The 27,651-nt window shown below is 39.1% G+C and overlaps 1 protein-coding gene across 4 annotated transcripts in view; it reads left to right on the top strand.

The window, feature by feature from the left end:
* Positions 1-8,221: 8,221 nt before the first annotated feature.
* ATP11B (ATPase phospholipid transporting 11B (putative)) overlaps positions 8,222-27,651 on the top strand; it is a 58,846-nt gene continuing 39,416 nt past the window's right edge. For all 4 annotated transcript variants that reach the window (XM_080349953.1, XM_080349954.1, XM_080349955.1 and 1 more), the window contains exons 1-4: positions 8,222-8,453; positions 23,098-23,214; positions 24,014-24,103; positions 27,214-27,294. In XM_080349953.1, coding sequence (XP_080206079.1) covers positions 8,427-8,453; positions 23,098-23,214; positions 24,014-24,103; positions 27,214-27,294 — 315 coding nt within the window. In that variant the 5' untranslated portion in view covers positions 8,222-8,426. The remainder of the gene's footprint in view (positions 8,454-23,097; positions 23,215-24,013; positions 24,104-27,213; positions 27,295-27,651) is intronic.

The raw sequence follows: 27,651 nt of genomic DNA, 5'->3' as shown, positions 1-27,651 counted from the left end.
ATAAAATCTGTAAAGTATAAAGTGGCTAGTAAATTCATTATTCAAAAAGCTTTACTATTAATTATCATCTCATATTAAATTTGAAGTTTTCATATCATTAATACAAGTAACCATGTCACAGATGCATCATTATCACAGTGATGCTGTAAGCTGTAGTTGCGAGAGAAGCATGATTTGTGTGGCAGGGCAATAGCAGCAATTAAATCAATCAATAGAACTGGAAAAGAAGACAGACACCTGAGCTCTTATTTCCACTGACAGGCACTAAGTTTTTAGCTTCTAACCACATAATATTTTATACCATGTCACCAAGGGTTCATTAGTCAAGAGCACTCAGTTATTCTGTGTAGATGCCACAGAAAGAATTACTATAAATGTATGCTTCAATTTGTAAATACATTTACAGTGATTGTGTTGCCACATGTATTTTAGAAAAAAAAAAAAGAAATTGGAGAATATTTGCAGGACTTGCTGAACAATTTATAAATGTGAATATTCTATGCTTAAGAATTATTTCTGTTTTAGCAAGCAAGAAAAAGAAGGAATAACATGTCAAATGTGAAACAGCACATTCTTTCAGTACTTCCAAAGAATAACTTTGGTAACATTTGCAGAGTAGGGATAAGCCTCCAGTGGCCTAGCGCTATTCCCACCCAAGCCAACAAAAAGACTGCTATTTATTTCAGCTGAACGATCTCACAGCTATTTTAGCAATTAGGTTCATGTAATGAATTAATTACCTAAAATTATAAGCAATTTGTAGACAAATACAGAGAAATTAAATTAACTGGATAAATTATATGCTGTGAATCGCTCAGCTGTAATACTTATCTTTTGCTATTGTACACCCTTAGAAATATGCCAAATAAAATATACAGTTCAAAAAAGGGTTTTTTCATTAAAGAAAAGCATAAGAATTGGTGTAAAATAATTTAAATTGATATGTGGATTAATTTATGAAGTTTTTTATTAATTTTATGAAACTGGTAAATTCCAAAATATCTCCTGGAAATATAACACAAAACACAATCACTAGAGCTCTCTTCATTGTTTTCCTGATTTCTGCATTTAAATCTGTGCAGGATCCTGCCCCTTCTGGCCATTTTTCATTGAGCCAGTCAAATAATTTCTAACTATACCAGGGGCACAAATCCTGGGGTAAAAGCAGGAAACGGCACCAGGTTGCCCACAGAGAACTTAGTGCTCCAAAGCTAGAACTGGTTTTTACCAACTAGTTTGTTTATTGCTATCTTGGATATCTTCTGGCTTCTTTGAATTATGCATTGTTGACATACCCTCAGCCAACCCCTACTGATATTAATAAAACATTGAATACAAGAGATATTCTACTAAGGACAGAGTAAAAAATGTTCAAAGACCTCTAGGTTTGTTCTAATTCGTGCTCCAATAGGGTGAGGCTTCACATTTTATAGGCTCAGGCACCAGTACAGCAGTAGCCTCAGTAAAGTACCTTTGCTGTTATCAAACATACAGCACCATAAAGAAGCTGGCAGAAGGCTACAACCCAGACCACTCACTCCATTAGAACCATTACCAACCAAAAATTCATGCTTTGAGAAAACAACAGGAGATTGGGAAATAAAAATATGCAGGGAAGTCACAAAATACAGGAGATTTACAGCTGCAGCAGGCCTACATGGAGAAAGTGAGACATCAGAAAAGGGATTAGGATTAGGATTGCTTATGCACTTATATAACGCTTGTTCTAAATTTGATTACAGTACTCAGTAAAATGAGCGATCAGTATTCATCATGCGCATCAAAAAACGACGTGTCAGCAGCATCATTTACATTTGCAAAAATAATTAGGAATCATTTGTAAAATGCTTTAATTATGTTAATCGGCCAATGTTTTGCTGCACTGTGAAGACATAAAGCATTGTAGGAACTTCAGACGGAACAGCCATATGTTTCTTTGTCTCATATGGCTGCAGGAACATCATCTGTCATGTTCACAGCTACTTTTTTTTTGTCTGCAGAGATCACAAACATCCATCCCTGCATGGTAAATAGATCATTGCACCCTACTTCTAGAATAGTATGCCACAAATGGATTTTAAAAAGTATATATATATATACACTCAAATTTTATTCACAAAGCTTAAGAAGCACTAAACACTTCCTATGATTTTATTCATTACTGTAGTTAGTTCTGAAGTTTGACTCTGAAATTATAAACAGATTTCTGAAACTCCAAGTCTGCATGATTTTTCTTGAAGCTTAGCCAGAAGTGAAATGTGGAGGTGTTGTGGTATCAGCAGTTCCATGATCTGTCATTAAACTACACATATACTCTTGTATATATGTATATTCCTAGTATATGAAATACAACTTGTGCTAAAAATAACCTTTTTCAATCAAGAGACCAGATCATCAGTTTACAGTGACAGAGCTGGGATGAGCTCAGGGTCCGGATCAACAGGTCCACAGCTGGGAAGGGCTGGAGATTGGCATCCCATGGTGTTGTTAGGGCAGATTGGGCAAATATCCCACCGTAAATATCATCTGAAGGTGTGATTAATTTACAAATTCTAAAGTGACAAAAACTTTACTATAAACATTGTACTGGAAGGAAGAAGTATTTTTGCTATCTTATTCTGTCAGGCGAACTCTTTTGCTAAACTCTTTTGCTGTATAAAATGCATCTCTGTTAGAAAAAATTGCTTTTACAGCTGTACTAATGACCAGCCTCAGTACTGTTAAGGGCAATCTAGTGATTTTGCCTTGATCTGTGAGACCTTCTCATACCTGCTGATATATCTGAAACCTGCATTCATGGCCAACATTGGCAAAGCTCTTTTATTTTGTCCTTCGCAGTCCAAGGTGGCTTTATCAGCTTTAGATGAGGCACTGTCATTTTCTTTACCTCTCCAAGGTGTCTGTCTTGCCCCTCCATGATGTCTGTGCCTTGTTTGCAGACACACTGGAGCCCTGTGCTTTGCCATGGACATGCCTGAGCTGGGGGATAACCATCACTCTTTAAGACACCTGTACAAAGCAGGTACAGAGTTAGAGTCACCATCCACCATTTTAATCTTACGCACTCTTGAGAAAGGGTTGAACTCACCTAGACTGCGTAATATGTCCTCACTCACTATTGAGTTGCTGAAATGACAGGGAGCTGATGGAGAATGCTGAATTAAGACACTCCTAAATTGTTTTGCCTTGATCCTTGGGTGAGTTGAGAGAAGGGAAGAGCCTTGAAGAGGAGCCTGTGTAATCCGAGCTCGTTGCTGCTGGAAGTGGCAAGATCCACAGGCACCCAAGTCAGGTTTTCAGCATCCAAACTGGCCACAATGAGCACTGCAAGGAACACCTTGAGGAATATCTGCTTCATAATTTGAATGTAGTACAGGGACAGCTAAGATAGCTTTGTATGAGCTAGCGCAAACACTAGAAAACCTGAGCCCTGGAAACAAAAAATATAGTATAGGTCTACCCTTAGTTAAGACAAGCTTAACTCATATCCAAACCCCACTGAAATTTAGTAACAAAGCTTTTTTCCACTTATGTGACTAGTAAGGTCTGAACCAGAAGGTGCTCTCAGAAAAGCTCTATCAAATTCAGTAGTTTGAACACTCCTCCAAGACATGGGAAACAGAGGTTCAACTTCTACCTCCCATTACCAGGAGAACGTCCTATACAGTAGATGCTACACCAAGAGAGAATGTGTTCAGCCATGAACAAAATTTCTCTGTTCCTGGCTCACGAAGATCTCAAACTGCTTTCCAAAGCAGTCACCTGGGTATCTAAGTGTTTGTACTACTGTCGTCACGGTGGTGTCCCAGGAGCCTAGTGTTGAGACAGCAAGATACTAGTCCCTGTGTTTATGCATTTTGATTCTCCAGAAATCAGTTGTTCATTATCTGCTCTGTGGTCTTAATTGAGATGCTATAAAGGAGAAAAAAGCATACCTATAGAATATACTATAAGTGTTTATTAAGAAATGGCAACATTGAGATGCATCCTTTTTTACCTGGCCATTTTTTACAAGGGCTAATCATGAGGTGATGTATGAATGTGCCTGATAATCACTTCAGCATTTAAAACACAAAAGTAAATTGTTATGAAAGAGTGAGTTTAAGAATGACGAAGTTGGAAAAGCATGTTTTTATAAATCATTAAATAAAGAGTCTGGAGAAAAAAATCAAATTTTATAAGGATATCCATATTGCTAATACAGAATAGCAAAAAGATGTCACTGTCCAGGATATAATAGCAATTAATTGGCTAATCTTAACACATTACCTCACAAAACCCTGTTTTGCAAGATTATGAGTCCTCTGGTTTCCATCAAGACAGGGCCATTGGAGATGTTTCCAACCTTATGAACCTTGAGTTCAAAATTTACCTCTACCTTTAAAACTCTGGTTGTTTGTACCTTTTTTTTTCCTCCCCCCCCCCTTTTTTTTTCGTTCTTCACCCTGGTCATCCTCATCTTCATGAAGATAAGGAAGGGCTTTTAAACATTTCCTGTTTCCTCTAGTCTTGGACTGCTACCCTAGGAAAGAAAAACACAGCTCTAGGGAAAGCCAGAGGCCAAATATTATGTCTTACCAGCAACACAGAATTAAAAAGTTAACGGTGAAGCTGAAAGGGATGTTAAAGTGTAATGTTTTTCAGAGTTTGCTGTTATGCTGCAGCCTTACAAACTGGGTAGCGCTGACCCTAAACTGACTTGCATTTAGCACACCAGGCTATTCCACATGGCCAGGAGGTGACGTAAGTGTTGAGCATCTTTTCATGGAGTGTGGCACAGTGCAACATCCTCTGAGTGCACGGATGCCCTTCAGCACCAAGCCCCTCACCTGGCGCTCTGGGATCCGGCTCTGCTCAGCTTAATGTGTTGGGTAGAAGCTGAAGCTCTGCACTGTAAGGAAAGCTTTCAAGTGAAAAAGAAGAAAACAATAATAGAAAGGTGAAGTTTTACATCAGGATCCAGGTTTTAGCAATTGACAGAATCAGAAAGAAGAAATAACAAAATAATGCACTATTGTGTAGCTCTAGTAAGTGTCTTAGAAATGTCATCTTGTGCATCCTGTAATTTAACCTGACCTTATTTCTTGCAGGGCACAAAAAAGGAATAACAAACTACACACAAGGTTTTCCTTTAAAAAGCCCAGCTCATTTTCAAACTCTGTAACTTTTTCCCTGAAGACTGGTTGCTCTAGGCAAGAATCCACATGTGTGTTTAAATGAAGGGCTTTGTGACTGAAAATCAGCCACTGCTTATCTATATATAATTGGTGCTTCAGCCAGTAATTGAATGCCTGTGGAATAAAGATGCCTTGAAGAAACCCTGTGTCTCTCAGGCAGCTCCTTCTCTCTATGGATTAGAAACAAAACGAGCATTTTTATAGTTAGTGTACATTTTTAATTAGCACCGTAGTTGCTGAAGTAATGCATAGATTAAAATACTCATTTAAAGAAACAACACAATACTTAATTGAAAACAAGATAAAGAGTGAGAGTAATTCTCCATCAGGAAAATAGTGGAGCATAAACAGCTATTGCTATTAGTAGTCATTTGCTACACAAATCTATGCCCCTGCTCCACTGCTCTCAGCCTTTGCTGTTTTTCTGTTTGGCCCCAAAGGACCCAGGTGCTCACCAGCAGCAACACAAGCCCAAGGGTGTCAAATTTGTCAAAGGCAGAACTGCTGGAGGCAGCTCACCCTCCGGCATCAGTGCTGCATTTCCATCTCCCCTCATCATACAGTAGACGGGCCATTTGGCTATGGACACGTCCAACACCTCACCAGCTCCTGCTGAAGAATGGCCCCAAAGCGCCATTTAGGAATAACGGAAATGCATGAATGTCTCACACAAGAACAAGCTCAGAGAAGAACACCAGCAGCCCCAGTGTTAACCTGATGGTTGCACATTTAGGCAATGATTCTGAGGCTACCAACATTTAATTTTATAAACCTGAAAGTAGTACCGTTGATTATGTAAGAATTACTCACACACACATAATTAAAAGCTTGCTAGACTTAACATCTAAGTGTGTGCTTTTATGTTTGTGTACACATTTTTATATCAGAAAACATTTGTGTCCTCATCTTGCTAAACAAACATCTCAAATTATTGCTTTCACAGATACTTAACTGGAAAGCTTGGAGTCTCATCAAGAAATCCTAGACGACAGGTTAAGCTTAATCTTCATATCAGGTGAGTTTTTTATTCAACAGTTGCTTTTTTTTTTTCTGTATAAGGTGAGGCTTCAGGGCAACATTTTAAAGTGGGATCTCTGATATGGGAGTTTTCATTCTTAATACAGTTGACCTTCAATTTCAGAAGTGCTGGAGTGTTATTGGCTAATCAATATCTGGCTTGGCTGCTCTGCTTCAGTTTTTCTCTTCTGAAAACTATTTACCTCTCAAGGGTGAGAAGAAATTTCATAAATGTCTAGCGTGGGCTTTTGAACAATTTAAAAGGTGCCAAGTTTTACGAGCCAGGACACTAGGAAAGAATGTTATTCTGGTGGAATTTTGCTGTGCATTGGAAAAGGAATGCATGTGGTCAGAGCCTTCTGCCACATACAGCAAAATAATTTCATCCTATCAGTATACTTCATCCACTAAAATATACACTTTTCAAAGTGAAAAATGTAAACCACATGGTTCAGATCACTTGTAAATTGCTTCCAAGTTTTCACTGGTGAAATAGTATCATTACAGCAATGTGGAACAGGAAGCGCAAAGCAGATTTATGTAACATAACTGTAAGCCATGGAGAGAGAGGCTTGCAGAAAGCACAACTCATACTCGAATTTGGCAGGGACACAGCAACAAATATACTTGCACTTCAGAGAAATGGCAGACGATTTTGAGCATGCAGTGGTCAGGACACTGTTCTACATCTGATGCGAAAGGTGGAGCACAAGAATATCGAGTGTATCAGTGAAGCTTCTGGCTCAAGGCTGCTCTCCAGGCAATGTGCCATCGCTATGAAATCACACTGTTATTTTAGACTTCACATTAGATGAACAGGGTAGCGCAAGCTGTTTGAAACTCAGCTTTGAATGTATTTAAATGTTTTGAAATAATGACTAGCATTTAATACAGAGTTTTGCTAACATTAGCTTTCCTAAGTGCCTGATGAAAATTGTCTTATTCCCCACTGCTTTAAGGTTATTTTTCTAAGTAAATGCAGATGCTTAAACCATGAGCACTCACCACAAGATTCAGCTGTTCAGACATAGTATCATTTATCTTAAATGCTGAATTACGTCCTAAATTTCTAACTGAACACTAAAAACTACATTAAGTCTATGGCAGATACGATTATGATTTGTTACTATTATATACATCAGAATTACCTGGAAACAAATGGGAAGAGCAGAAATAGTACTCTGATCTTCACACGCAAAAAGACTACTATGGCAGTGTCAAACTTGTCATTGACTTCACTGACAACAGTATTTGGTCACAAATACCCAGGTATTTACTTCTTAAAATAATCTCCTTTAGTTCTTAGCCACCAGGCCCAGAAGCTGAAGACTTTTATTGGTGCGTGCAAGTGTTTGAAGCAGAACACTGTTTTGTCTTCCTAAGTAGTTGTTGTTTTCAGAGCAAAACAGAAGATTTCACAGAGATCACTGCCTGACCTCACGATACGTCAATTTCAGCCAAACAGCAATTCAGCGCAATAGCTCCTGTATCAAAAGGAAGCTGCCAGATTCTGCCAACACATGTACCTTGCTTTGGGATACCTACGTACTGCGCACTCAAGAGAAATGAGTGGTTATCAAAGCTTTTTTTTTTTCCCCAAGTCTTTATTCCAACATGTGCGTTTTGCATCATTTTATAAGAAAAATAACGAATCTGTGAAGCAGCTTCGACTCGCTAGACAAGGGGTGTCTCAGAGTGGCTGAGGCCCCGGCTGACGGGCCCGGACACCTGACAGGCCACGGCCGGAGCTCCTGGATGGGGAAGGTGGGATTTTTTCCAGGCCGCCCCCGTCCAAGATGCTGGGGTAGGCTGTTGAGACTCGGGTCACCCAGGCGGCCCTTGTGCTCCAGAAGCAGCACCTCGGGGCGGTGAAGAACTCCGGAGAAGCACCTCGCCCCTCACAGACACGGCCCGGGCGACACCCGGCGCTTCACCACCATCTGTCCCCCACCTCCCCTCTTCCCGCCTCCCCCCCGCCCTCTGACGTCACTTCCTGGGGGCGGGCCGCAGCGCCGCGGGGTGTCAGCGGCGGCCTGTGATGGCGGCGGCGGGGCGCCGGCAGCCGCGCTGGGGGGCGCCGGGGGGGCTGTGCCGCTCCTAACTCGGCGTCGGGCCCCTGCGCCATGGGGAGGAGCCGCGGCAGGCGGCTGGCCTGAGGCGACAGCGACAGCGGAGGGCGCGGCACTGCCGAGGGGGCCCCGCCGCGGGGGCCGCGACCCGCGCCCCCCGGGGATGTTGCGGTGGGTCCGGCAGCAGCTGGTAGGTGCCTCGGGCAGCCGCGGGGCGGGGAGAGCGCGGCGCTGGGCTCCGGCCGGGGCTTCCCCTGCACCACACGCACCCCCTCGCCTCGGCCCAGCCGTCCCGGTGCCTCTGCCTGGGCCGCTGCCCGGTCCCCTCAGGGAGCGGGTGCGGGCGGCCGGGCTGAGGGGACTGGGGCCGGGGCGTGTGAGGGGGGAGACGACTTCCCCGCCGGGAGGTGTGAGGCTGTGGACACTGGCACGTTTTCCTTGGATCATTGTCATTTAAAACAGTTTTGTTTTTTTTTTAACGTACGTATTGGATGTTTTGGGGTGTTTCGTGGCTTGTTTGGTTGGATTTTTGTGTGTGTGCGCGCGTTTATTTTATTTTATTTTCCCATTGAAATCCCGTTGACACAGAGAACAGCGTGTTCCCTCACCTGTGTGCTCCCTTGGGAAGGTTCCCCAAACTTCTTTTCGGGGAGAAATGACGGTGCCTTTTTCTGTGCACCGACACTTCAGGGCTTCCTTCGCTGGCCTCTCTTCCTCCTCCACGTTGCGAAACCTCCCGAGGCTTTTTCACCTGACGTGCGCCTGTCTCAGTGGTTTCCCTGCACCCCAGAGCTCTGCAGCCATTGCCGGTGCGTGTTACGGCTTTGAAAGTGACGAGAAATTGAAGGAAAATATCCGTTACATTACTTTCGCGGGGGAGTCCCCTTGAAAACGGTTTCGATTAGAGGTGTTTCCCTCGAAATAGGGCTACTTGCTGTGCTTGGATTGTAGCCTGTGAGGGAAATAACGCGGCCGTGACTGTAACGTCTGTGATGCTGTAGGAGGGAAGTCATTGAGTTTGACTGGTTTGATTTGAAGTGTTGGTCGGCTTCCTGTCCTCTCCAGCATAGTGTTTCACTTGCGTTTTCTCAAAGGGAGAAATTCCTTTCATATTATTTACAAACTTACTTTTTCCATTCATTGGAGTTACCTTGTGTCATAGATGTTGCCCAGGTTAATAAGAGAACTTATATTAGCTAGGTTTGTATACTTTAATGGTTAAAATTTGTGTCTCACTAATGATTTGTTACATCACTTCTGACATTTTTTTTCCCTCCTTTTTTTTCCCTATCTCTTTTTCTGTGGCCCGTAAATCTTCCCAGTTCTGTGTCTGAAGTGCACAACTTATAGTGCTGGTCTCAGTGCCAGCTTGACAGTGCTCACTAGTTTGGTCTGACACCAAGAATTATTGACCTGGAAATTAATTGCTCTGTCTGAGCTCTGACTGCACTCTTCTGTTCTGTTACAGTCATTAACATGGTTTTATATTAATCCTGTTTGGTGTAATTTTTCCTCTTGCAGATGGCAGGGGTCTTTATGTGTGGTTTTTAAAACAGCATGATGTTGTCTTCTGTAGAGTTTAGAGTAGGACGGTATCAATGCTAGAAATTCATATATCAAACATGATCACTTTTCTCCCTGGTAGTCCACTGACCAGCTTTCCAGAAATATGTTTGCCCTTAATAGAAAGTAAAGTGTAGCAAGATGAGCAATAAACACTAAGAGGTTTTTTTTCTTCTTCTAAAAGAAAGTGTTTGATGGGAAAATAACTGTTTAAAACTTGCACTAGTTTCGACAGGGAAGGATCAGTGTGGTAGAAGAATGGGATAACAGAAGGCAGTTGAACAAACGTTGAAAGATGGTACTAAGGAAAAGAATATTGCAACAATACATGTTTTGTGTTTTCTATAAACCTCACCATTTGATGTTAATGGCTTGGTTGTTTCACAGCTCATAAAGATGAAAAATAGCTTAAGATATGTATCACACTGCGTGTTTCTTCCAAGGGACACTCAGACAACTCACCCCTGCCTGTAATCATTGGCTTAACGTAGATCTAACCATACGTTTGCTTCTTCATATGTCAGTGATGTTTAGGTTCTGAAAGAATCTCAAAGGGCTGAGTACCTGGGGAAAGATGCTGAGAAAATAATCAGAGCAAGTGGGAAGAGTGGAATGGTAGAAATATTTGAATCAAAGGATGGCAAAATCTATGTCTGATTTATTTCTGATAGGAGAAGAATGTGTGGGTTTGGATGCCTTTTGAGTGTGTATTTGTACCTGTGCTTGATGTGGCAATAGGTTTTGAAAAAATGTTCTCTTCCATACAGGAGAGTTGGAACCAGGCAAATACGTGGGAGTGATTTAAGTGGGATGTTGCAGTAGTACAAAAGAAAAACCTTTGTGTGCAGAAATGTTGGAAAGTAGTAAGGGTTTGGGGAAGGAGGAGGGACTGGTACTTTGCCAAAGGTGCTTTTAGGTAGTTATTAAGTACTCTCTGTACAAAACTAACGAAAGTTTTGCAAATTCTAGTGTATTTCATATACTAATTAATGAGGCTGTCCTGAGCGTGTATGGTATTGTCAACTTGTGTTCTCAATAGTTGTAAAAGGGACAGGAAAAAGGAAGCAAGTGGTCTTAAAAATAAATAGTGAGAGGACCTGGTCTGGAATTCATATTATTTCAGTGAAGTTCTTTAAGTGGTGATTTTGCTGTGCTTTAGCCTGAAGATCTATGCTATGCCTGCATAGCTACATAAAGGGACGACTAGTTCTCTGAGAACAGGAGACTTTCTTCATCTTTATTATGGTCTTACAAGTCCAAAACGGTTTTCTAAATGAGATGTTATTTGGCTTTTCAGTGGTTTTTTCTATAGTAGAAATTGGTCACAGTAATACTGTTGCTTAGTCTTTAGTGCCTATGTGGGACTCTCTTACAAATCATATGTTTTGGTATCTTGTTTTCAGTCTACTTTGCTTGCTCAGAAACAATTAACATCACCCTACATGGACAGTTTATCAGTTTTTCTTCATCTAATGCTGTCCCATGCTAAATAAACTGCATAGTAAGTCCTTAATAGTATGCAACTTTATAGTTAATGTTATTATATTACAACATCATTATCTAGTTAAGTGTTGATAGTACTTAAGATTTCATAATAAAAAATGTAGGGACAAGTGCAGCTACAATTCATTGCTTTGAGTGAAATGCCCTGATGTATTTCTAAGACAAGCTTTGAACAGGGAAGATGCCTGAGTTCCAGGTCTGTTACCTTGAGATCTCAGAAAGACAGTGGGCATGTGGATTTGCTGAGGGTTGCATAACACCACAGGCACAGCCAGCTCTGCTTGAAAAAAAGCAACTGGGTAAACAGCAGTTGATAGGAAGCCTCATTAATATTCAGGAATAGCACAGTACATTTTATTTGCATTTCCAAATACGAAGGGTTAGACTGTGTAGCTGATCTGTGTACAGCAGAGTGCTCTTGTGGCTCTCCTGGTCAAGTTTGTGCAGTACCAACACAAAACAGGAATACAAAATGTCATTTGTAGCACTCAGTGACTTTCTGCACCACTTCTAGTTCAGTAGATTCATGGCAGCGCTTGGACTGTGCTGATGTCCCGATGGTGCACATGGAGTGCAGAAGCTGTTGCAGTGGTATGAACGACATCAGTTGTCTGGAAAGGAGGTCTCCAAAAGTTGTGATAGAATACCCTTGTATGTATGATCTTAGCTGCACAGTTTAGAACTGTTAGTCCTGTCAAGTGAAGAAGGGTCTCTGGATTTCACTTCTAGTTGCTTTATGTGGAGTTTGAGCCTTTTAATTGGTTACCAAACAGTGCAATGATGTACAAAAGATACTGCATGGAGAAAACCTAAGGGTTACCTGCCTGTTCCCTCTTTTATACATGATAGTTCAAGAGAAGCAGAATTATGCTGTATTTGACAGAATATTATACCGTTTAAGAACCTGAACGTTGTTGTGCGCTGGCAACAACTTTTACGCTATGCAGAGCAAGGTATTCAGGCAAATGCAACTTTGATATTTATCTGGAAGTCAAAAATGTATAGATTAATTCCTTTAGATCGATGCCTTTTAAATGGAAAACCTAGGTACCACACTGTTTCATTTTGTGGTTATAGGAAGGCTCAGTTTGGAAGGGACATTGGGAGTTCATCTAGTCCAGTTCTACACAGCCTGCAATGAGAGGTGGTCACAGGGAGTTTTTGACTGTTATGTGTTACTTGTCCCTGTCACACGCCCCACTCACCCCAACAGTATTTGTAGAAGTGTTCTTGTTTTTCTTTTGGATGCATTCTAATAAAAAGTTTCTTCTACTAGTAAGGGCAATATCCTCAAATAGATTAGCTCTAGAGGACCATATGTTTGGGATGTTCTTCCCTTTCCTTCCACGTGTCAGTGTCTGTTAAGATGTTCTAGAGGACAGATTCTCTCATAACATGTAGTTACTGGCATTGTGAACAAATGTGGACAGCATTTGATATTGTTTGCACTGACATGTGTCTGTTATTTTCACTTAATAATTTCATAGAGTTGAACCAATGCAGTTATTTTTTTGGCCAAAAGAATTCCCTGCATTTTTTGCATGCTCAAAGTACTTTGAACTAATCCAGTGGCTGAGGGTCCTAGCTTTGAAATCACGTTGCTTTTCTGAAGTACAGTTCCCCTCCTCTTTTACTGCTTGTCACTGAAGCCTGTTCCCCTTTTTGGCTAAAATTAAGTGGGTGTTTGTTATTGTATACCAGAAAAATAAATGCATATTTGCTCAAAATATTTCCTCTGGTTCAGACTGTGCAGCTCATACCTGCTGCACTGTCCCTGAAAGATCAGCGAGATGCAGCCCAAGGGCTGCACTGCTTTGGTGAGAGTGGTTTGAGAACTGGGGGTTAACGACCTCCCTCATGTGACTTCACACAAGATAAAACATGACCCTGTTTTTTGCTAGAGTTATTCTGTGATCTGCTGAACTAGTCCTCCCATTGTGTTGTGGGTCTTTTAACCTTATTTGCTTTTTATATTCTGCAACTGCTGAAGGCTAATACATTTGCAGCACAGCATGTTCCTGTCTTCAGCCAGCTGTCTATTCTGAACGGAGACGTCCGTTGTGTCCTGTGTGTTTTAAATTTTTATCCTATAAAAATTAAATTTAGAAGTTGCCTACCAAAGCCTAATCAAACCAGTCTTGACACTTGTTCTTTCAAAGACCATTTTAAAAATGGGAAGATCGGGGTTGTCTGATGTAGTGCCTCGCTGTGAGACTTGGATGTTGACCTGTATCTCATCTCACCCTTTTTTTTTCTCCTAGCCATGAGCCTTTTAAGCAGTGAATTTTTATTGTGCCCAACTTCTACTTGTCACACAATAATATGGAAATTTCATTGACTGTATAGTATCCTTGTACTAACAGGGTCCTGCTCATAGCTACTGTCTGTGTTTTATGTGACTGAGGGGAAAATGTGTATTATTTTGTTGACTAAGAGCAAAAGCTTTTTGTGTTCTGGTCAGTAGGTGATATGATGGGGGCTGGTGAAGGTGGATGCCTCTGTTTATTGCTAAGAAATTGCCTCTGAACTCTCTCAGAAGGTAAAATTAATCATCTAAGACTGTAAAAATGTGCTGAATTTAATAACATTCAACATGTGTTTTGGATAGCATTGGTATTTGTTTTTCTGATTTTGGATGGGCTGGCTGAATTCATTAAAACTTCCATTGCTTTCTTCTGAGGTGGAGAAATAAGAGTTACAAGAGAAAAATATAATAATGTTTTTAGATTTCATTAAAAGCCTTGTGACTCGTGCCTTTCACTAGTGATCTGCTGTCTGTTTTTCTTTGTTGTATTGTGGTGTCCTCAGTAGTTACGACTGTAACTATTTAACGGAGAAAAAGGTATCAACAGTATATCTCTAAAAAAAAAAATCTTTTGATTTCTAGTACAAAGTCTGTAAGCCAGCAGATCAGAACTGCAGCAAAATAGATCTGACGAGTGCCTCTGTAAACACAAGGTCATATCTTCCAGCAAAACACAGGTGACATTTGCAGCTAGACTTGGTCTTTTTTTATGCAAACCTCTTTTCAAGTGCTGTTGGAAAAAGACACTTAGCAATAGTACACACCATGGTAGAAAATATAGGAACCGTGATTTAAAAAACATAACCCTGCAATTCCTTGGCCTCCCACATGCTGTGACTTCAGAGGGTTTATTTTTCATGTTCAGTTTGAGTAAAAATAAACGTGGGAAAGGAGAATTTTCCTGTAAATAGGAAGGGGAGTGATTCTGACAAAAGGCAGGCTGTTTGTTTTCATCCTGAAATACGTAACATGGGAAATATGTTTTATATGGTTTACTCCAAAAACTATGTTTTGTTATATGTTGTTACATTTTGTTACTTATTTACTATCCCCTTTGCACATTTTTGTACTAGTTTTATGGGTGACTGTGCTGATTTTTGCAGATATTGATATATATCCATTTGAAAAAGAATTGCAACAATATAGAAAGGAAGCTTAAGATTTAGCAAGCTTTAAGGTTAAACTGGTTTGTAGACGTGTCTGAAAGCAGGATGTTAAACTGATATTTAGGTCACAAATCATGTTTGAAAGGGAATTAAAATTTAAAGTGATATTTGATGAATGGGGTAGACTCAACTGTAATGTTAATTTTTACAGAGCAGGCTTTTACATGTTTATCAAAACATGTTAAAAGGAAGAGCCAGACCTATCTATGAACTAAATTATCTTCCTGTGAAATCTGTTGAGCAACAACTGTCAGAGCAATTGTCAGTATAATTTTGGCACACTTTTTGAAAAAGCCTTAAGATTTATCATGTAGGAGTGGTTTTGGGGGAAGAATTATTTTTTAAGTTTTTTTTCTTATATAAACTGAAGGAAAATGGGAATTAAACTTGCAGTGCAGGAGCTGATTGGCCTACATAGCTGTTGCCTACTAGAACCAATTGGAATATTGAAAATGGTGGTTTTCACTGTTCATATTGAATAATGGTTGGATGAGTAGCTCAGTACAGGAGCCCTTCATGTTTGTGTAAAATATATAATAGTTTTATAAATGACTCTTCAAAGCAACAGGTAAGCAGCGTTTTATTTTAAGATGAAAACGCACACAGTAAGCAAGCACGAGAAGGAATGTATGATTCTTCTGTATTTGTCCTGTCAGGGACTTGACGAATGTAGTTTTTGTATATGGTGAAACTGCTAGCTATGAAATTGGAACTGCTTTCTAATTCTAAGTGAAAGTTCATAACCTGTCACAGATTTGAATGCCTTGTTTAATCTTGAAAATCAAAGAAAAATATTTCTGCTATAAAATTACTTAAATAAATCCAGAGACTGTGCAGATAGGATACAATTGGATTTTTTTGTTGTTGTTTGCTATGGCTATTCAGGATAAATGAAGGATTTGTGTGTTGAATGTTTCATTTACTGTACGGGCTTAGTAACTGCTGTTTCTGTGTGATTGATTATTGCAGAATTGTAACACTTTCTGTGTTCAAAGTATTTTATATGTTTTGAGCAGCGTTCTTAAAAGTGGCTATTGATTTTTGAGATCCCAGTTCTTATTTAATGAAATATGAAGCTGTATATTTGCCTCCTGATGAGTGTCTCAAGTCACCCTTAAGCTTTGAAAATCTTGCCTACTCTCTGTTTGCATGTGTCTGAGAGAGAGATGATACTACAGATAAGGATAAATAATTGCTGGAGCCAACAGAGGAAAGCTAGTAGTTCTGAAATTAAAACTGTGTAGTTGGAACTTCAAACACATCTTCATTCCCACTTTTTTAGGGCAATGGGCTGCTTTGGGAATCATGGCAAAAGACCAAATACTTTGGACTACAGATACTGTCAAGCCTCAACTTGTGATAGACCTCTTGGAGTTTATCATAATGCATCTTTTTTTAAGGAAAATGAATGGCCTTGCAAAGTAGTTTGGGAGTCACTAGTAGTAGCTGTTTCTTTGAGATTGAGGCTTGCTGCTTAGAATCTGGATGTTAACCAAGCTGATTTCTTTATTAGGGTTGAAGACATTTAGTGTAAAATCTGTTTTCTGTCAAAAAGCATCTGAGCAAAAGTATCACTGGATCTGTTCATTATTGATAATTTTCATAATCTGTGTATCTAAGTATGAAAGGGAGCATTCTGAAACAAAGCAGCAAATGAGGAATGTATTATAGGCATTTGGTTAATTAAATACATTGAATGCAAGAAGGTAATAATTTTAATAGTCCTGTAGAAAAAATGCAAAGCTTGGAATTCTGTTGAAGACAATTAAAGAGCAGCTGTTATAAAGCATTAGGTTTGTTTTGTCATGTGAAGTCCAAAATGGATTGTGCTTTGTAAATACCGTGGTTTGGATTTTAGGGGAGGATAAGAAATCAGCTTCCTCAGTTGATGCAAAGTTGGGCTATTCTAAAATTAAGCACTGTACCTACATCTCTCTTAAAATTCTTTGCTATGAACGGAAAGTGCCTGCTCAGCTCACTTTTTCTGTCTGATTTTGTTGTTGTTACAAGACCAGTTTATTGGGCATCAGCCACCTGAAAGGAAACACTGGCACAGGGACATATGTTACCAGTGGACAAGGCCAGTTTAGCTTCCTTCTTTTGCAGATAAATGAAGAGAAGATAGATGTTGTGTGGGGGTTTTGTTTGTTTTTGGTTTGCTTCATGATTTCTCAGACGTTGTTTCCTAGAGTGTTTTCATAAGTACTGTACTCTGGTTATAGGTCTTCTAGGAAGTTGCACCATGGTTTTTTTATCAGATATAAGTGTATATATAGTAAGCAGGAAGTTGCATGAATAGTACATGAGTTTTAATACTGTTTTATTTCTTTACTGCAGTGATATTTAAAAGAGGAGGAACTAATTGCATGACATTATGTAAAGCTCAGGGTGTTTCAGCTGATTCACTGTATTTCTTAGAGCAGTGTTTAAGATGGCTGTGAGAGGCTGTTTCTTCCTCTATGCTAACCTTTGATACGACAAATTCAGTTTGACTGCTGCTCAGTTATATGACTGGAGGAATTATTGGCTGACTGTTTTGAGTACAAATTTACACAGACTTCTGGAAATGTGCATGGAGTGTGAATAGATTATCTTACCTGACAAAGGGAAAAGTATTCCATGCTTCAGAAAAAACCTGAAGCAAGAAAATCCATTTCCTCAAAACACCTTTAATCAAAATGTATCTTGGCAGCAGCATAATAGCAGGATTTTGGGCTATCTGCCAGGCAGTGTGGTGTTGTGTTTGTGTGGCCACGGTCGGGCAGTCGTCTCCCTAGGATAAAGGCTTCCTGAGACCAAGTTTTCCTCTGTTTATTAGTTCTATTAACTAGTACATGGTGTCCAAAGCCCTTTGGAAGGAACTACTACTTTCCCTTAGTGGTGTTCAGTGTGGTTTTTGAAAGGCAGAGGCTCAATTTGAGACTTCTTTCTTTCAAACCACTCTCACTGAAAGCTACTCAAATAGCGGAAGTTCTTTTAGCAAATATCATTTCTCCCCATCTCCCCCACCCCTTTTTTTTCCCTTTAGAAGCTGTGAATGATGAATAAGACGCACTGGGAGATCAGGTTAAAGTAGACTAGCTTTATGCAAATCCTAAGCAAAAATTGCTTGTCAGATGATTTGTAATTATCGGTTCATGTTTTGCAAAGCTTGAAGCGGCAGCTGATTTGTTGTGTGCTGGTCTCAGGTCACTAATCCTGGCTGAAAGATCTGTGGATTTATGCCGTCTCACTTGGTGCTCCAGAGTGCATGGGGAGGATGTCCGTGCGTCCCATCATAAGTTCAGCTTTTTTAGTAGTGGTATTGAAGAAACACGAGTCTGCAGTAGATAGCGTATATTGTATCAACAAGTTGACTGAGAAAGCATTTTTCTTTGTTTAGGTGTTGGGAGGGCTGTCCCTTCCTTTGCACGGGTCTTTCGTGGTGCTGCTTCTCATTTGCTTACTCTGCCTGTTTTCTCCAGTTGCCTAATTCGTTGTTCGTGCTAATAATGCTTCCTCAGCAGCAATACAAAACTCTTCTTCCACACTGTACCCTTTTGTTGTACCACCAGGCTGTTGGCATGACTGTGCAATTGCTTTAGAGAACCGATACATCAAAAAAATAAAAAAACAACTGAGAAAATGGTGGGGTTTCAGTTGGATCAGCTTTCCAGTCTGCTTTACTGTGTGGCTCTATGGGCAGTTTTCCCAGCACAACAGTGGAGATGGAGACAAAATGTAGGCAGAAGTTATTTGGAGGAGAGGTGCCTGTGGAAGGCTGTTTCTTTCATGAAAGTAATAGCATAAAATCATAGCAAAAAAAAGTCATCTCCCTTCGCTGGGATATGTTTTCTATGCTCTTTTAAAGGAGCCTAGTTATTACACAGAGGATGTCTTTGTCTAACTTTCAGAATGCTAACAAAATCACTGCTGAAGAGGTTTACTAAAAATGACTTTGACTTTGGTTAGAGTCGTTACAAATTTATAAAAAAGGAAAACCATGAATACTTTTTTTCTGCAAAATGTTTTCTTTGTTCTGCTTTATAAATCAGCTTGACTCAAGCATATATGTTGTATGTAAATGACATTCATTTAGACTGTTTTCAAAAACAAACATGTCAAGTTTATTTGGGTGCAAAATTTCTGTCGGGGAGGTGTGGATCAAAGATTAAATGAGAGAGGTATTCCAGGTGTAGATAATGCCTGGTTATGTTGATAAATCAGCTAAATGGTTGAACTTAGGCCAGTAAATCTAGATTTAATTTGCAGCATGTAGGGAAAAAAATCACACCGATTTTTTTAAATTTTTATTTTATTTTTTTTTTTTTAATGTCTCTGAATCTTATGGTTAAGCTTTATTTTGTTTACAGTTGATTCATGTAATACACCTGATTAAGAAGCCTTAAATATCAGGTTTTGTAATAAACTCGGCTTTATTTGTCACATTTAAATAGAAATTCACTAGATAACTGCAGGAAAAGTAACTTTTGTTGAAAAATCTTGGTGACAACTGTATCTTTTTGCAAGAATCAAAATTTAATACAGGGATTCTCTGCTTGTGTGATTTATCTGCAGAAATCCTTTCACAAGGACATGGTACCCTGCGTGTGCACCTGAGTTTGATAATGATATTAGGAAGAAAAAGAACTATCTAAGAAGTGAAATTAGGAAACAGTGTGCTTTCTGCACCTCTTTGCTGGCTTGTATGTATATACATTATGCAAAATCCTTTTGCTGGGCAGAAATTTAGACTACAAATCAATTTTACTTCAGGAGCAGGATCTGTGACCAGATGCATAGTTACGGAAAAGTTAAAGGCTTGAACTACTAAGTTCAACATCTGTACAGAATTTTAGTTGGAAGATATGTGTAATTAAAATTGCTCTGGAAGGTCTTGGTTGCAGTTGCAGTCTCATCAGCTAATTATATGATGACAGGTTTGTTGGGTAATTTCAAATGATCTTTCACAGTTACAGAAATGAAACTTAGGAAATCTGGGTTCTGTTCCCAGATCTGACATTTCTATCCTGCTGTAACTACAGTCGGGTCACTGAGGTTGTCATGGATGTGTCATCTCCCGAGAGGTGGTTGTCCCCAGCCTGCCTTGCTTAGGCGTTGCCATCTTCATAGATCTGGTGATTGTGCAGCTTCTGCCCTTTCTCTGTGATATATTTCAACAAAACAGAGCACAACTGCAGCTGTAAACTCCTGTGGCCTGAGATTCTGATTTGGAAAATAGATTCTTTGCTTTTAATCAGTTGAGTCTACCTCAGCGAAGGTGTTATCCTATAGAAGTCTTTGTGCAGTTAGGCTTGACTGGAATGGCCGTCTCTGCTCTTCATGATTAAAATGTCATTAAACTCATCACCTTTCAGGTGCTTGGATAGTGGCCTAAGAGGTGCATATAAATACTTGGGAAAAAATTCAATGATACTGTAGTCACTCTGAATTTTTTTTCATATATCTTTTAATAACTTTCAGCGAGTGGCATGGAGATTAGCATTTATCACCATTGCAAGATTGCCAGTCACTTTATTTGCTTTTTCTGTTCTTTCCCTGCTTTACATGTTTCATTTAGAGTGGAATTTTTTCAGGCTGTATGACTTTCCAAAGTGAGGATGTCTGGCATTTTGTGAGTGCCAGACATTTTCTGAGATAGAAAAGCACTGTGTACATAGTCTTACTAATTAAGCAGGTATTTTTCTTGGTTGCAGAAACACTTTTATTGTGGCATCTTTTGGATTGATATAGAAATAATGTGTCACTAATGTCACATATCCAGAATGCTTCAGCTACAAAAACTGTGCTCTTTTAAAATTTTGTACCTGTTAAATGCTGACACATTTTCTTCATCTTAACTTTCATGCTTTTATTTCCCAAGTTGTGAACAATTTTTTTTGCTTTTGGCATCCTATATATTCTTTCCAGTCCTTTCCCCTGTCTAGTTTTTGTCTTTCTGCTCTACTCTTATCTTTAAATGAGCTTTCATGCTGGAGCATGTGACTGGACCAGCCTTCCACTGCTTGTCATCTAAAGTTTATTCTCCTTCAAATCTCTTTGAAGTCTCTTTACACAATCCCCTTTCCTTTCATTCTTCTGGCCCCCTTTCCTTCTGAAGCCGAATGTTTCTGTAGCAATGATGCCAAATACAAGAATTTGTATGTTTGAGAGGATTTTTTAATGTTCCTTTACTTTACAATGACACCATCCTGAATGTGAATGTACCGTATGCCCTGTGTTAAAAGAACTTTATCAATTAAATAAAATTTCTTGGTTGGTTACACCAGCCGTTATTTACGTAGCTCATCATGCTTGCTGTTCCTCACCCTCTGTACTTAACTGGTACAGGAGTATCTTCTCTTGGAGGTCTGTGGAGTGTCAGTTTTTATTTGATATGAATCAGGGTCTGAACCCAGTTTCACAAGTGAAGCAATTCACAAGTGGAGCAAATAGTTTTCTCACCTCCAATAGTGGAACTGGTAATGCCCTGTCTACCTGTTTCATCAGTTGTCCTTTCACTTGGCATCAAAGAACAAGGAGACTTTGTGTTTACAGCGCAGAGTCGGTTCTAAGGTTAGGAATGTCTGACACTCATGCTGAAATTCACCATTTCCCTGGCAATCATTGATTCCCTATCTAACAACAGTTCTGAATTTAATTTCACTCGTGAGTTGCGTGTCTTTTTCTTACCTATTCTAGTAATCCTCTTGGCCTATTAACTGAAATATTATTGTTTTACTGTCTTGCTTGTTGTCTTTTGCCATTACCTGCTTCTCCAGGTTGGAACATTAGAGCTAGGAAGGGCTCTGGTGAGTCATGTAGCCCCAGGAAAGGCTCAATTAAAGACAGACTAGAATGACCTAGATATAAGCCCTTGTGTTACAGAGACATTGCAACCTTCCCACGTGACTTATTGTGATTTTTAATTATTCCTTTCCATAAGAAAGGAATTTTTGTTTGTTTTTCCAATATCCAAACTAAGTTTTCCTAGTTGCAGCTTAAGCCTGCTTCTGTTCTTCATCCATCAGAATACCCCTTTTCTTGGTGGAACAGTCTTTTATATATTGAAATATGTGCTAGTTTCCTCTAGGCTAAATGACCCTAATTTGTTTGCCTTTTGCTCTTTAGATTGTTTAGCCTTGCATTATATGTCGTGTTTTCAGCATCTTTGTGGCTCCCATTCCACTCCTCTGGATGCCGTCCAGTAGGTTCACAGTGGTTGGGCTGTGGCTCCCACTCTTCTTCCAGCCTCCTTGGTACCTAAGGCCTTTTTTTAAATGGGGTGACATCATTGACACACATTCAGCCTCCGATCAGCCTTTTGATCTTTTTCTACAGAACTCCTATATAGCCTGTTATTCTCATTTTGTAGATGCAGTTAATTGTGTATAACTGCTGTATCTTTCAGTCTTCAGTGCATTGGGTTGGTCAAGATGATATTGAATTTTTTCTTGTTGTTCAGTCTTCTTGCAGTCCTAAGGTGATGTCACCTGCAAATTTAACACCCATATTCCCTTTCCTCTCACAGAACAGTTGATGAAAATGCTGAACATTAGACCTGAAACAGGGCTTTGGTTCCAAGGGACCTCACTCAGATCTTCTGTTTTGGCAGGAAACTATTGATAAGTATTTCTGAGTATCCCTTTTTTTGTGATGAGTTTGCTTTCGGTGTTGCTACCAGTCGTGTGAATTTGCGGTAATGTCAAGAAATCTTAAGGGTCGAATTTTAGACTAGACAAAATGTTTGTTCTTGGAGGCAGAACATGTTTGGAAAAATACTGTTGTCTGGTCAGATGCATATGGTTTTGGCTTTAAGATGGTGAGAATCTTTTCAAAACCAATTATCACACCATACTGGTATGGTTTGTTTGGTTGTTTTGACCTTTTACTTTTCTCACAATCTGTTTTATTAGGGTTATCATGAGCGTGACTGTGAGATTTTGTAATTTGTGTATGTTTTCATCTCCATTTCCTTTAAGTTTAACAGGGCTCGAAGTCTGCATGATAGCAAGTATTCTCTATCCTTTTTGCCTTTTTGACACTTAGGACTTTTTCTTTCATTTTCCAGAATGAGTACACAACCTCGAATTCGAGATTCTGTCCCCATCCTGCCCCCCCGCCCCTGTAATTTTTGTGAATTCTGTGGATACAGCAGGCTTTAATTTACAGATTAATTTTATTTCCCATTCAAAAGCTTCTGTTCTAAAACTGATGCTTGATCTGTGTGTATTATTTATCAGCACAAAGATAACAATTTTACAAAATTTCAGTTAATAAAATAGTCTTTCTTGATCATATTTTATTTTGGTTTTTAGGGTTTTGACCCACCGCATCAAAGCGACACAAGAACTATTTATATAGCAAATCGTTTTCCCCAGCATGGCCATTACGTTCCTCAGAAGTTTGCAGACAACAGAATCATATCATCCAAGGTAAGAAATCAGTTTGTCATGGGAAAACCACTTGATATGCTACTTAAGAAGTTGTGTAGCAAATCTGCATGGGTGTATTATGTCGAACTGCGCATATACAAAATTCAAAATGAAACATGCTCTAAATTGTTTTGAGGAAAAAGCCAGATTGCTTCCTGTGTTGTTTTTTTCCTGCTCTCAACCCTTCTTTCCTTAGAACCTAAGTACAGGACAATTAAATGTGTTGGTCAGAAATAGATTTTAAACGAATGTTTTTTGTGTCTGGATGTGATGCACAGAACATTTTAAAAGGAAGGATGAAGCTGGTTGTGAGGATTTATAAAAGAGCCAAATTGTAAACTAGTACTCTGCAGAAAATAAATCAGCAATGGGCTGCAATTGCAGATCCCCTCCTGGTGTGACCTTGGATTGGAATCAGTAGAACTGCTGGTGGAGATGTGTCTTGTGGCTGTAGCGTAGGAGACAAAGTTACAGCTGCAAGAATTAATTTCTCTGCTGGTCAGGATGCAGGCAGCCAAACGACTCCTGCTGCTCCCATCCAGTTGGTGGGAGAACACTGGAAACGTTGACTGTCACGGCAATGCAGTTGCTACCTCCGCTTCCTTGCTAGTTGTAGTTAACAAAAAAGGATACAGCAGTTCTATGTGGGAGTTGGGCAAGGCCAGAAGGAGGTTTGCAAGAGAGGAGATGGAAAGTGGATATATTTAGTTTAAGAGAAATTAATGGAAGTGGAACTAAATTTCACTGAAAAAATGTTCAGTGTGTCATAACTGTTCTTTCTCTCCCTTTTTCTCTTCAGTATACAGTGTGGAATTTTGTTCCAAAAAACTTATTTGAGCAGTTCAGAAGAGTAGCCAACTTTTATTTTCTGATTATATTTTTGGTTCAGGTAAGTTACATAATACTCATGAAATCGCAATTTATGTTGTCAATTTTGCCACTGATTTTTGTTCTTTGGATTTAACTTCTTTACTTCCATATTCTTTCTATTAAAAAAACACATTTCCATCTTCTCTGAGAAAATAACATACCATTACAAAGAATTATGTCCGAATTTTAAGTACTGTCCTTAGGTTTTATCTCCAGGAATGCTAATATATTTAATGTTTAGCTTCAAAGTCCATTGCACTGCCAGCACAGGCACTCAGTTGTCTGCCCAAAAATACAATTTTAAGTCTGTTAAGTTAGTAATAAAATTCCAAAGATACTTTTTGATTTTTGTGGCCATTGGTGGTATTTGAATAAACAAGGAGTTTTACTCTGTGTGTTTTCAAGTGTTTCTTGGACATCAGTGTGCAGAAATGCAGACATTCAGGTTCACTTGCATCAGATTGGGCAGTATGCTTGCTCTTGAGCTGAGCATCGATTATTGTATATTCTCATTGTAGGTGGAATCTTGCTTTTGTAAATCAACGCGCTATTGTCACACAGTTCTAAGATACTCAAATTCAGTGTGTTCAGATAAAATGAACACAAACATTTGCAGCTAGGATTGACAGTTTGTCAGTTTTGAGGACATGAGTTAATGTTGATACAGTATAGGTCAGAAATATTACTGTGGTTTTCGTAGCAGAGTGTACTTCTTCTAATTAAGAACATCCACAAGCATATTAAAAGTGTGACAGTCTGTAAATTCTCTGTCATCTTTGCATCTCCAACTCTATAATTGTATTTGAATTTTGTTGAGCTATTGCAGGCTTAGTAGGTAGAAGGATAAGTGAGGGAAAGGCTGTAAGGAGAGAGAATAACTTTTGAAAGACCAATTAGCATCTGAGACAGAATTTTGGGATTCATAATTTTTTCTTTCATTATAAAGTAGAATGCTTTGAACATGTACAGCCCATGTACAGTGATTAACCAACATTTACAGTACATATCTGGAGAAGATGGAACCTCATTTGACAAAAAAAAGAGGAATAGTGAAGAGTTCATAAGATTTGTCTGTGATTGTGCATTACGTCAATAGCACAGCCAGTTGGGCAGTTTTTAATCCATTGCCTTCTATAGCTCTTGCTCTTGTTCTTTCACATGTAGAAAAAATGAACTTTCTAATAAGCTGCGAATTCCTGTGTTTGGAGTTCTAAAGTCATATAGTTCTAGGTTAGCCTAGCAGAATGCATTGCCCATCCCATCTTCCTAGTTAAAAATACTGACTTTGTCATTCCTGTTATGATGTTTCATTTTGTTTAACATATTGAAGCATGTGGAAGATAGGGGCATGCTGACGATGGACCATAAATGTTAGTTACAGCAAACACAGACATTGTTGAGGTGTTTTTAAAGCTTTTTTTTTTTTTTCTTTTTAATGTAAATTTCCCTCTCTAGTTCAATTTTGAGTCAAATTCCTTTCAAATTGTTTGACTTTAGTAATATCTAGATGTGACGTCCATGAACAAATAGGATCTAAAGGTGAAACTTCAGAGTGTAATCCTGTTCTTCTCTCAGATGATAACTCTAGTGGATGCCCTAATTTGTGTCTGAAATGTCTTGTCTATGTCTGTATTCATGGAAACCAAACAGAAGAAAAGCTGCAGTCATTTTTGTTCATTTGTTAGAATGAAATTCTGTTTTTATTCAAATCCCATTTGGGTGTTCATAAATATCTAATGTTTTTTGGTTTTATAAGGCAAAGGTGCCTTTAAGAGTTGATTACCATGGTATCTTCTCTGTAGATGAATTTCATGTGACCAAGATGCAGCATCTGTCATTACCACCTTCTTCCACTGTGGATGACAGAGTTGGGGCAGGTTCTCATTGTGTGATCTGAACACACAGCACAATCCAGACCACATTGTTCACCTCATGTATGCATGCCAGAGACATGGGGACAGGCTGCATTTTGGTCACATGAGGCTCCACACTGGTTGTGTGAAGGATGTGTGACCAGTGACCAGTTATGCAGCAGGCAAAGGGCCATGGTGTTCTGGTAAAAGAGCCAAAAGGAGCAGGCTGCTGAGACAACTCCAGCACAGAACTTGCTCCGTTTTCACATAGGAGCCTCTCTTGAGAAAGTCATAGTTAACTGGCCAGAAATCAGGTGCTTTGGGCATGAGTTTTCTTGGACAACATGCTACCAACCTGAAATTGCAATGTGACAATTGAAGAACAGACCATATTGCAAGCTAGATCGGATTTTTGTCATAGTCTGTAAATTGTGTTTCAGTGAAAAAAAAAAAAAGTAGTCATGCATGTGTTGTAAGGTGGCATCATCTGTTTTCCATATGAGTTTCTTGGCTCTTAACAGAGGAAACTTCATGTATGATTTTTTTTTTTTTTCTTCTTTAATGATTCCCAAAGCAATGCCATAAATCTCAGGTAAAGTAGATCAAATCGGTGTTCATGGGTTTGAATAGTTCTTGTGTATATTTTCGTTACCGCACTTGACCATGTTGTTTGTGCCCTGCAGCAGAGGAGAACCACTATCATTCCCTCCACATAGAGAATTCTAGTGTATACACTGCACTTACGGCATGCCAGCAATGACAGCACAAACTGTACAAACTGCATGTTAACTTGGGGCAACCAGAAAGGAGTGGTATAAAGAAAGATTGTTCTCTAATATCTGAACAGCTGGAAATTTCTATTTTTAACTTTATTTTAACTTCTGAAGTGGATGTTGTGATACTCTACATTGCTGTTAAACAGTTGACTCTATAGAGTATTGAAACAGCTTCCTGAAATGTAGATTTCCTTCCTTTGTAATTTACTTTGGAGTTAATCTTTGTAGGATAAAAACATATCTTCCTTTTAGTAAGGACTCTTAAAATTGGCACATGTATTATGAATGTGATTAAGTCTGTTCTGTGCCCTAGAACCTTTGTTTGCATTGTTATTGATATGTATTATTTAGGTGTCAGAAGTTGAGTTTTGCTCCAGAGCTACTGCAGATAGTGTAGTAAAAATACTCACAGGTTATAATGAGGAGTTCATTTGTTTGTTTGGAAAGTACAATTGTAGAAATAAAATTTGGGCTAATTTTTGTATTTTCTTCTCTTTTAGCTCATGATAGATACCCCTACCAGTCCAATTACTAGTGGATTGCCATTATTCTTTGTCATAACTGTGACAGCCATAAAACAGGTAAAGGGGAAAAATCTTGTAGCATGAAATCTTTCCAAGGTAAAGTTACTTAACAAACTCTGGCTACGATAATGTTTAGATACTAAAAGTAAATTAAAAAGGTGTCACTTTTAGAAAGGATTTTGTATTTAATGTTTAGATACTAAAAGTAAATTAAAAAGGTGTCACTTTTAGAAAGGATTTTGTATTTAATGTTTCCTGTTAGGCACTTGAACTTGAGCATTTTGGTTAGTTGTCAAGTGCTCAGTGACTCACCGCGGTCCCCTTAAATGGCCAGTGAATGACTGTCAGGCAGCATTTTTGTCTAAATGTTACATGTCACTTGTTATAAGACACTTTTTGAAAGCTCCTCACTTG

Source organism: Nesoenas mayeri (assembly GCF_963082525.1).
Source record: "Nesoenas mayeri genome assembly, chromosome: 9".
Taxonomy (NCBI): domain Eukaryota; kingdom Metazoa; phylum Chordata; class Aves; order Columbiformes; family Columbidae; genus Nesoenas; species Nesoenas mayeri.
Note: the sequence above shows the minus strand (reverse complement) of the source record. Positions and strands in the feature narration are given on the sequence as shown.